General features: G+C 52.8%; 1 protein-coding gene across 7 annotated transcripts in view; it reads right to left on the bottom strand.

Moving 5' to 3' along the window:
* Positions 1-4,833: 4,833 nt before the first annotated feature.
* The window catches only part of ZSCAN31 (zinc finger and SCAN domain containing 31), an 11,355-nt gene continuing 5,491 nt past the window's right edge, over positions 4,834-10,697 (bottom strand). For 2 of the 7 annotated variants that reach the window (XM_077752397.1, XM_077752396.1), the window contains 3 exons: positions 7,445-8,136; positions 6,408-6,558; positions 4,834-5,949 (listed from right to left, as the gene is read on the bottom strand). In XM_077752397.1, coding sequence (XP_077608523.1) covers positions 5,174-5,949; positions 6,408-6,558; positions 7,445-7,897 — 1,380 coding nt within the window. In that variant the 5' untranslated portion in view covers positions 7,898-8,136 and the 3' untranslated portion in view covers positions 4,834-5,173. Of the gene's footprint in view, positions 5,950-6,407; positions 6,559-7,444; positions 9,644-10,697 lie in introns of those variants that run through there. The other 5 variants (XM_077752400.1, XM_077752399.1, XM_077752398.1 and 2 more) reach the window with 4 other exon arrangements.

Genomic DNA, 10,697 nt, shown 5'->3' with positions numbered 1-10,697 from the left:
TCCCCTCTACCACCCACCCTATCCCTGCCCCTATTCCTTCCCATTCCCCCTCATTCCCGCCCCTCTCAACAATTACCCTGATACTTGTGTGTGAGGCACCACCTACTCTTTCTAGATGAAGGAACAAGCAACTTTCTAGGCGCAAAAACAAAGTTTCCAGGCACTTAAAAGGAAACACTGGATGGGGCGTCAGCCTCAAATGTGAACATCAATCAAGTACAACAGCAAGCCGGGCCGCAGCTCAGGTTACTCAGTTCTAAAGGCCTGTGGTCAACAGCCACGCCCTCTCTTTGCCGGGACTGTGAAGAGTATTACACAAGCCCAATGGAAAGCTGTTTTCATTCCATCCTTTAGGGCCTTTGCCCCACCTGATCCCTTTGCTGGGAGACGCACCCTCTCCCCAGGTTGGACTGAGTCGCCCCCTCACCTCCCCGATAAAGGAAATTGTCAGCTTTTCATGTCTGTGGGCCCTGCGCCTGCGCTCCCAGGGAAGCTGTACTTTAACATTTACCAAGGTCAGAACGACTGGGCAAAACCTCAAAGCAGGGGCTCTATTTCTGCCCTGAACACACATTGTACCTCTGCCTGGTTAAAATTACCAAAAAGCATTTCTGAACACAAAAGAAAAAGGAATCACTTTCCCGGTCGCCATAAGATTAAAGCCATACGGCCCTGCAGTTACCAGACGGTTACACAGCTCTGAAACCCTTGTCTAATGATTTGCAACTTTTACCAAGAAAAAACGTATACACCCCAACACCAAATGTTCCCTTACCAGAGCTCTCTTCTTGAGGACTGTGCATCCCTGGCAGCTTCCTGCGGGCTTCAATACAAAACTCTCTTCCGGTTTTTTTTTGTTTTTTGTTTTTTTTTTTTTAAAGAAATTCTAAAAGGTTTGCTCCTTCTGTGCCAACACTTCTCTGTGTAGCTGGTAGGATCTCAGAGCAACTTGCCCGAAACCCCGGGGATGCTCGGGAAATCAGCACCGGCTTCCTGCAGGGGCCGTTATGCCCGTGACTTCGCAGCCCCTCGCAAGTGTATCTGATGAGTTCTCCTGCTCTCCAGGCCTCCTCAACTTGAGTTGATGGGCCTTTGAGCTGTCAAAGGTTACGGGTTGTGTTCTCTAAATGGAAATAACCCGGAGGGGGAAGTTTATGGGTTGGTTGTCTTAACTTGACATTATACTAATTGATGTTATTAATCTAAGGCTTCAGTTCTCCCCTAGGAGTTTCCTGTCTCAAGGTTTGTCCAGGAACAGACACACATAAGGGCCGATCGTCCGGTGCTCTAAGCCCCTTGGATGGTCTTAGGCCTTGCTGGGAGAAACCGAGGCACATGAGAGCATATCACAGCTGTTTAGAAGTGACATTCAAGGGGGCACCCTCTCTATCTACCACTTTTAATATCCTTAGATCTTATTCAGGCCTTAGTCTAAAAATAAACTAGGGGCACCCAGGTGGCTCAGTGGGTTGAGCATCGGACTTCGGCTCAGGTCATGATCTCAAGGTTCTGAGTTCAAGCCTTGCGTTGGGCTCTGTGCTGACAGCTCAGAGCCTGGAGCCTGCTTCCGATTCTGTGTTTCCCTCTCTCTCTGCCTTTCCTCTACTTATGCTCTGTCTCTCTCTCAAAAATAAATAAACGTTAAAGAAATTGTTAATAAAATAAAAATAAACAAACTAAAATGAATGGGAACTGTGTTTTAAAACTGCTGGAAAACCACCTCCCACCCCCAGGGAACGCTGACGGGCTATCTGGACAATACATACGAGCCTATACCTGCAAGTCCTTACTAACGGGACAATGTAAGGAAAACCCAAGTGGAGTTCTTCTTGAGATGCCTGGATTGGTGTTTGTGCGCCATTACAGAAAGCCAGCTGGAAGACTAAGCAATCAGAAATTAGGAAGCCATCTGGTTCAGTCAGTAAAGCCCCAGCTGCAGGGAGGAACCAGCACTGACAGAGACGCCCTGGGCTTCACTTGGTTGGTTTGTTGCTGTAGCTTTTGGTATCTTTGGATAAAACTGACCATGTTCTAACTGGAAAATGGAAAGTAAGTAATTAAATCCATAAATTATAATGCTATCTTATGATTAAATTTGTTTTAATAAAAGGGAGATATTTGGAAATCGGGTCTTTAAATGTTCTTTCCACAAATATTAACGAGACTTAGAGTAGCAGGTGGTTAGATTCTAACAGGATGTCTGGAGGTCAGCCAAGACGTCAGGGCCGGCGGTGGGGAGGACCAGACGCCTAGGCTCGCAGCATCCCGGAACAAACAGGCCCAAGATCACTGACAAGGGAGGCTGGAAACCCCTGACCAAATAATGAAGACCAGGCAAAAACACCCCAGAAAACAAAAAACGAAAAAACCAAAACCTGCTTCCAAGAAATTCCGGCCCCAAAAAATGGATATTCCACTCCCTTGTTAACAACTGTCAATTAAAGACAGAAACACAAGCCCTAGGGATGCAGCTCTCTCTTGAGTTCACCCACTCTCACATCAAGAGGGTACTTTTTTTAAAAATATTTTTTATTTATTTCTAGGAGAGAGAGAGAGAGAGAGAGACAGCGGGAGCAGGGGAGGGTCAGAGAGAGGGGGAGACACAGACTCTGAAATTGGCTCCAGGCTCTGAGCTGGCAGTCAGCACAGAGCCCGACGCGGGGCTCGAACCCATGACCGCGAGATCATGACCTAAGCAAAAGTCGGACGCTTAACCGACTAAGCCACCCAGGCGCCCCAAGAGGGTACTTTTTTTTTAATGTATATTTATTTTTGAGAGAAAGCAAGAGAGACCGCGTGAGCAGGCGAGGGTCAGAGAGAGGGAGCCACAGAATCTGAAACAAGCTCCAGGCTCTGAGCTGTCAGCACAGGGCCTGAGGAGGGACTCAAACTCATAAACCATGAGATCATGACCTGAGCCGACATCGGATGCTTAACCGACTGAGCCCCCCCGGCGCCCCTCAAGAGTGAACTTTTTAAATAAACTTTCCCCCGTGTGTCACTCATTTGCTGTGTCCTTGAATTCTTTCTTCTGATGCGACCAAGAGCCTCCAGTGACCTCTTTGGGGCAGGCTGGGTTGAGACCACAGGGCCCAGGGTCTCCCCAGTTTACTGGGCAACATTCGGACCAGATCATTCAAACAGAAAGTGAAAAATAAAATGAAAACATTCCCAGATTCTCCCTTCCATTTTCTCTCTGCTGCAGGCTCGCCGCATTCGGCCTTTCTTCCCGTCTCTCCCCCTGCACCCCCTCCGGAAGGCCTCCTCTCTCTGCTTCTCTCCTTCACCCCTCTGGCCTCCCGTGGCCGCTTTCTCCTCTGTGAGCTTTTCTTTGCCTTGTGAGTAGAGAAGGTGAGAAGGGAAGGCGAAGGGAAGGTGCTGCGCCCTGGGGTGGGAAACCCGAGGGGCTGAGCTCAAGTTCAGGGTGGTATGTGTAGCAGCATAGGTAAGGACACCTCAGCGGGGACCTCGTCCCTGGGTCCTGAACGCCCAGAGAGCCCGCAGGTCTGCAGTGCTCGCAGGCCCAGCTCAGGCACAGAGGACAGAAGCCTCCAGGCAACACGGCAGGTGCCGTTCAGACTCACCGGTGAAGATCGGGCTGAATTTGCCTGCGCCAGAGGGGACACGACCGCCCCCACCGCCCTCGGGGGCACCTGACGCCTCTTCCACGGGGAACACAGCTTTAGGGACTACAAGCTGCTGACCAAGGAGGCTGCGGGGCGGGGGGGAGGACACTGCACCGGCCTGGCACCCCCTTCGCATCTCTGAAGGGCCATATGGCCTTGGCGCTCCAGGAACCGGCAGCAGCACTGGGAGTTGCTGAAAATGCAGATTCCTGGGCTCCGTTCCCATCTCTTGAATTAAAGTCTGTATTTTACGATCCCAGGTGATATGTGGATACTCTAATTTGATAAGCATTATTCTAGACAATCTGAATTTAGCTAATTGTTCTATAAGGAAAACCGATTCACACACACCCAGACTTTTTTTTTTTTTTTAAATAACCTTCAAAAACAAAGGTTTAAGCACAGTATTCTTATGCTGAACTCTTACTTCCTCTTTTTGGAAATTCTGTTTCAGATTTTGACTGTGGAGACGACAAGTATAATGAGAACGTCCACAGAGGCATTCAATGCCCTCTGCAGTTCTAGCGCGCTTACAATCCCGCCTTTATTCATTCGATGGTATCGCTTCTTTCCTAAATCACAGTGCACAGTGTGTGAGAGCTGTCCTAAGTGTTTTGAAGTTTGCGATAACTTCATCCTACGTGCCCTGGGGGAAGGGCGTTGTTAGCACCCCTATCACTGATGGGGAGACCGCAGTGCAGGGTCACTAGTGTTACCCAAGGTCGCGTGGCTCACAAACGGAGGGCAGGACTGGACCCCACACTGGCTGGCGCCACAGCCTGAGCAGAACTCCGACAGGCAGCAGGTGGGCAGCCCCTCTCCTCTACGCGGCCCCCTCGATGCCGCCTGCAGGGGCCCTCGGTGTCGCTGACTCACCTCCAAAAGGCAGAGGCAGGGGAAGAATGCGGGCAGAGAGGCTGTGAATGAGAAGAGTGCACCGAGCAAGGATTCATGTGTCCGCTTATCATTTATGACACAGCTGGAAACCGGAAATACGGGAACGGCCTGCACTTGGGTGTCACCTGCACACAGCGCTCTAAGCCGTCGGAACCCCACGTTTCACACCACTGACAACGCTGCTTAGAGAGAACGCCACTCCCTCTGGTGATCATCTACCGCGTTCCTCGGGGAGACCACGGCACTGACTCTTAGGTGCGTTTCAAATGTAACTTTCACAGGGAAAAAAAGAGCATCTCATCTTAATAGCCTTTGAATTTACCCAATCTTTAACAAGTATACACAGATACCAATTTTTCAGTTGTTCGGTATTCAGCATCACTCAAGAACAGCCCCTCCACAGCAATTTACCCCCAGGTGATTTTGGTCTCTTTGGAGGGAAATCATTAGAAGTGAAACAAGGGATAGGGAAGAAGGGGGCTGCCCAGAGCTGCTCACATCCACGGTGGTTCACCCAGGAGACCCCGGCACCCAGGCTGCAGACAAGCTGCTCCTTCTAGAGCCAAATACATGTGGTAAAAACCAAAGAAGCCACTTGAAAAGCTGACTTTCCAAGAAGGCCCCACTTAAGGGTCTGGGGGTCCGGGGACTTAGGCCAGTTTGGCAATGGCGTGGGTTCTAAAATGCCTAGTGAGGTTGCAGTGGTGCCCAAAGGCCTTGCCGCACTCGGCGCAGGCGAACGGCCTCTCCCCGGTGTGGCTCCTCTGGTGCTTGCTGAGGAGCGTCCGCCGGCTGAAGCGCTTGGCACACTGGCCGCACTGGAAGGGCCTCTCCCCGGTGTGGACCCGCAGGTGCTGGAAGAGCCCCGCGTTCTGGCTGAAGGCCTTGCCGCACTCGCCGCAGCGGTAGCGCTTCTCCCCGGTGTGGATCCGCTGGTGCTGCACGAGGTACGAGCTGAGGCGGAAGGCCTTGCCGCACTGCTCGCACGCGTACGGCCTCTCCCCCGTGTGGATCCTTCTGTGCCTGACGAGGCCGTTGCTGGCGCGGAAGGCCTTGCCACACTGCTCGCACGCGTACGGCCTCTCCCCCGTGTGGCTCCGCTGATGCTCCACCAGGCCCGAGCGCTGGCTGAAGGCCCTCCCGCACCGCTCGCACGCGAACGGCCTCTCCCCGGTGTGCGTCCTGCGGTGCTGGCTGAGGACCGAGCTCTGCGCGAAGCCCTTCCCGCACTCGCCGCAGCGGTGGGGCCGCTCTCCGCCAGCGCGCCCCCTCGGTCTCTCCGCCCTGCTCCCCCGCTTACAAGCCTCTCTGCAGTTAGAGTTGAGGAGAGCATCTCTTTGGAGTCTGCTATTTCCAAAATGTTCCACTTCTTTCAAAACTTCTTGCTTCGACGCCAACTCCTGGCCTTCCGGTACAAGGTCAGCACCTGGAACAGTAATGCCCCGAACAACGTCACCTCTTTGTCGCTCATGGAACAGCGCAGCCACGGGACGGGGCATCGGAAGATCCTGCCGAAACACACACGCTCTCAGGCCACAGAAGGGCTCCGGGGGACCCGGGGGCCAGAGCAGAGCCAGAGCACTGCTGTGAGGCTGGAGGGGCCCCGGAGAGGGTGACGCTCCCGAATGGACGTGTCTAAGCAGGCACTGTTCCCTCTTTTACACACACAACTCATTAAATCCCCAGAGGACTCTAGGACTTCCATCCTGTGGACGTGTGAACGGAAGGTGCAGGGTGGCCGCCTGGCCTGCCCGATGTCACAGAGCTGCTAAGTTGCTGCGCTTAAACTACAACACAGGCCCTCTAACCCCACAGTCCACACCGTAAACTCCTACCCTACCCAGGGCCACGGGAGATCCCAAGTGGACCCACTGAAGTCCTTACCTGGTTCCCCAAATTTGTAGGGACCAAGAGGGTCACATTTGAGCTGTGTCTCTGTGGCCTGAAGCTGGATGGCTCTTGATTCCTGCTTGGCCTTCACACGCACCCTGTCCTCTGACAGCACTTCCGACTGGCCAGGGGCACCATCTGGGGCCTGGAGGCAGGCAGGTGTATTTGGGTTCATAAGAGAGGCACGTGCAGGCCCAGGCTAGTACACGACGGAAGGAGTCACACAGAACCATCCGAACGTTCTGTAGAGGACGGGCACGGGACAGGCCCAGGGTCCAATCCCTGCTGCGGCCTGATTCCCTGCCCTTGAGTGTGAGCTGTACTTGGTGACTCAGGAGTGATGGTCTACATCTGCTGAGACCGAGTCACACAAAGCACTGTGGCTCCCTTCTCACGTTCCCTCTCTGTCTCTGTCTGGGGGAAGACAGCTGACACATGAAGACACTCAGTGAGCCCGACGCAGAAATCCACATGACAAAGACCTACGCCCTCCTGCCAACACCGGCATCCACGGGGGGGGCCATCTCAGAAGTGGCTCCACCAGCCCCAGGCAAACCAGGAGGGGGGCCCCTCTGCACGGGCTGGAACAGGCCCCAGGCCTGCAGCGCACCCACTCCAGCGACCCCAGCGCTACCCCTCACCTCACTGTGTGTGGGTTCTGGGTGGTGCGGACTAATGGGGAGCCTGTGGCCCTGACTCACTGTAAGGCCCTGTTGCTCTGTGCCTCAGTTTCCCTCTCCATCTCAGGAGAGTGGGTTAGATCACCCCAGCCTCACAAGACTGGTAAAAAGGGAATCCGAGTTCAGAAAACAAATCTTTACTGCAATCCCCATGAGAGACCCTCTTGAGCAGCTCCCTAAAGCCTGACGCACGGAGTCTATGAGGTAACACAGAGGCTGTTTAAGCCATCACAGCTTGGGGGTAGTTTGTTACACAGCAACTGAGAACTGGCTGTAGCCAGCTGGCCCGGGTCACCAACTTTACCCTTTGTTCAGTACACGGTGTCTGGGGCCCCATCTTCCGGCTCTCACCTGGTTCTCTGGCTCACTAAGCTCCCTCTCCAGATCCTCCAGCACGGTCACCGCCTCGTCCCCGCTCTCCGGATGGTGCTCCCGCACCCGGGCCTGGAGCCCGGCGGGCAGGATGGTCAGGAACTGCTCCAGCACCAGCAGCTCCAGGATCTGCTCCTTGCTGTGCGTCTCGGGCCGCAGCCACTGGCGGCACAGCTCGCGGAGCCGGCGCAGCGCCTCGCGGGGCCCGGGGGTCTCCTGGTAGCAGAAGTGTCTGAAAAGTAGGCGGGAGGCCTCCTGAAGAGAAAAGCCGCTCTCTCGAAGGAAGGTCTCCCGGTCCCAGGAAGGGGCCTCCTCCACCTTCACAGCCCCAGGTCCGGCCTGCTCCTCCACCGAAGCCATCCTGCTCGGAAGGCTGCCTCCAGCCTGGGGGAAGGGAAGAGCACACACCTGATGATAAAACGCTGTTTTCATGGAAGTGAAAACGTGCCAGGAAAAAAAGTATAGGAACAATGAATGTCATGCAACCGTTATGTTCATAAGAGTACATCTGGGGCTTTACTTACCTTTGTCTAGAATCTGGAGAAAAGCATGTGGTAGATAACTGCCCTGCTTCCTCACTCTTTCCAGGACCTTCCCACTGCGAGTCTGTGCTGAACCACGTGACCGGATTTGGCCAGTGTAACATCAGCAAGCGCGGCACAAGCAAAGGCCTGGGAAGGACCAGTGGGACGCAGCTGGTAGCCTCGCCCTCCACGACTGTGGGGAGCAGGACCCACTGGCTCCCTGATGACAAGGGCACGTGGACCCTCCCAGCCCAGCTGACACGCAGTGGCCCCAGATGTGTGGCTGAGCCTGGACGCGCTGCAGAGCTGCTCGGCGGGCCCCGCTCACTGCAGAGATACAGGTGAGCCCTGCCCGGTCAGCTGCACCCCACAGGTTCCTGTGCCGAGTCAGGGTTTGTGCTGCAGGCCACCAACGTTTCATGGTTCTTACACCACGTTATCATGGCAACGAAAACCTGAAACACAGGGCTGGCCACTGGGGCGGGAACCAGCCAAGTGCAGAGCAAGATAAAGGGAAATTTACTTTACACAGAATACTCTACTTTTCCTGATTTGTGTACCATTTGAAAAACTTATTGCAAGAAAACAAACGAAAAATAAATAGTAGTGACTTAAAGACCTGCTAGACAGTTGATACACAGCAGCATCAGGTAAAGAACGGGACACACGTCAGACGATGAGTGCTATGACAGAACTCAACCAAGTACCCAGAAAGCAGAGAGTAGGAAAAGGTGATTCTGACTGGGTACGAGCTGTGAGAACATGTGGCTTAGGGGCAAATGCGTTTGAATTAGGCCTAAAATAACAAACAGGAACTTGTCAGGCAAGGAAAGGGCGATGGGAGGGGACCCAACAGGACCACAGCCATCGAAGGATGCAGAGGATCTAGGGACTCGTGGGGGTCCTGGTGGCTGGACTGTGGATGACAGCGCGTGGGTAGATGTGTGGGAAAGGTACGGTGGGAAAGAGGCACTGCGCTAGAATAGAAAACAGCCTTGAACTCTGGGCTGAGATGTTTAGACTCTTATCAGATGGAAACCTGAAGGGCAGCCAGGCTTTCATGTCACTGTCACAGCATTAGATCTGTATTTAGAAACACTAAGGAAGACTCAGGAAGGAAATCTTAAGAATATGTTGCAGGGTTGCAGACTGTAAGCCAGGAGGCCGAATGGTGGTCACACCGACAGTTTACTTCGTTTTAAAAAATTTTTTTTAAATGTTTCATTTATGTCTGAGAGAGAGAGACAGCCTGAACAGGGGAGGGTCAGAGAGAGAGGAAGACACAGAATTCGAAACAGGCTCTAGGCTCTGAGCTAGCTGTCAGCACAGAGCCCAATGCAGGGCTCGAACCCACAAACCGTGAGATCATGACCTGAGCCGAAGCCGATGCTTAACCGACTGAGCCACCCAGGGGCCCCCCGACAGTTTACTTTAGTGGTAGCATTTGAGTTTTATACCTGGCCTCAGCCTCGTGTTAAGAGAATTATCAGGGCGCCTGGGTGGCTCAGTCAGTTAAGCATCCCACTTTGGCTCAGGTCATGATCTCACGCTTCATGAGTTCAAGCTCTGCATCAGGTTCTGCGCTGACAGCTCAGAGCCTGGAGACTGGTTCTGATTGTGTCTCCCTCTCTCTTTGCACCCCCCCTCCCCCGCTCACTATCTCTCTCTCAAAAATAAATAAACATTAAAAAAATAGAATTATCAATGTTTGAGAGAACTTCTAAGTTTTAGAGTTATAGTTTATTGTGGGAAAATGTATGTATCCCATTCATTCAAATACCTGTGCTGACTGGATGCCTGGCATAGCGTGGGCGCTCCAGTCACAGCAGTGAGAGGAAACAGACCTGGCCCTTGCCTTTATGGCATTTATGGTGGGAGAGACAGATGCTAGTGCAATAGTCACATAAATGATGTTACAGTGTTGAGAACACGGAAAGTCAAACTGTGGAGCTTATCCTTTGCCAACGTCCACGCCCAACTACATTGTTTTTACTCTTTTTAAAAAAAATATGTAATTTTTTTTATGTTTATTCCTTTTTTTTTTTTTTTGTGAGAGAGAGACAGTGTGAGCAGGGGAGGGTCAGAGAGAGAAGGAGATACAGAATCTGAAGATAGGCTCCAGGCTCTGAGCTAGACGTCAGCACAGAGCCCGACGCGGGGCTTGAACCCACAAACTGCGAGATCACGCCCTGAGCCGAAGTCGGACGCTTAACTGATTGAGCCACCCAGGCGCCCCTTTTATACATTTATTTATTTTTGAGACCGAGTGAGACAGAGTGTGAGCAGGGGAAGGACAAAGAGAGAAGGAGACACAGAATCCGAAACAGGTTCCAGGCTCTGAGCAAGAGTTCAGCACAGAGCCCGACACAGGGCTCGAACCCACAAACCGTGAGATCATGACCTGAGCTGAAATTGGACACTTAAATGACTGAGCCACCCAGGTGCCCCTGTGTTTACTCTTTACTGCAGCATCTGAGTATCAGGTTTTTTGAGTCTTCAGTCCAGGAAGACTATAAGTCTGAGAATTCCTAACTATGGCTTGCATTTAACTTCATGATTATTAAAAGTGTGGCTTACCGCAGGGGCGTCTGGGTGGCTTAGTCGGTTAAGCGTCCGAGCGTCCGACTTTCGCTTAGGTCATGATCTCGCGGTTCGTGGGTTCGAGCCCCGCGTCGGGGTCTGTGGTGGCTGCCAGCTCCGAGACTGGA

This window comes from Crocuta crocuta, unplaced genomic scaffold (assembly GCF_008692635.1).
Source record: "Crocuta crocuta isolate KB4526 unplaced genomic scaffold, BGI_CrCroc_1.0 scaffold336, whole genome shotgun sequence".
NCBI lineage: Eukaryota > Metazoa > Chordata > Mammalia > Carnivora > Hyaenidae > Crocuta > Crocuta crocuta.
The sequence above is the reverse complement of the archived record's forward strand: the minus strand, read 5'-3'. Positions and strand labels throughout refer to the sequence as shown.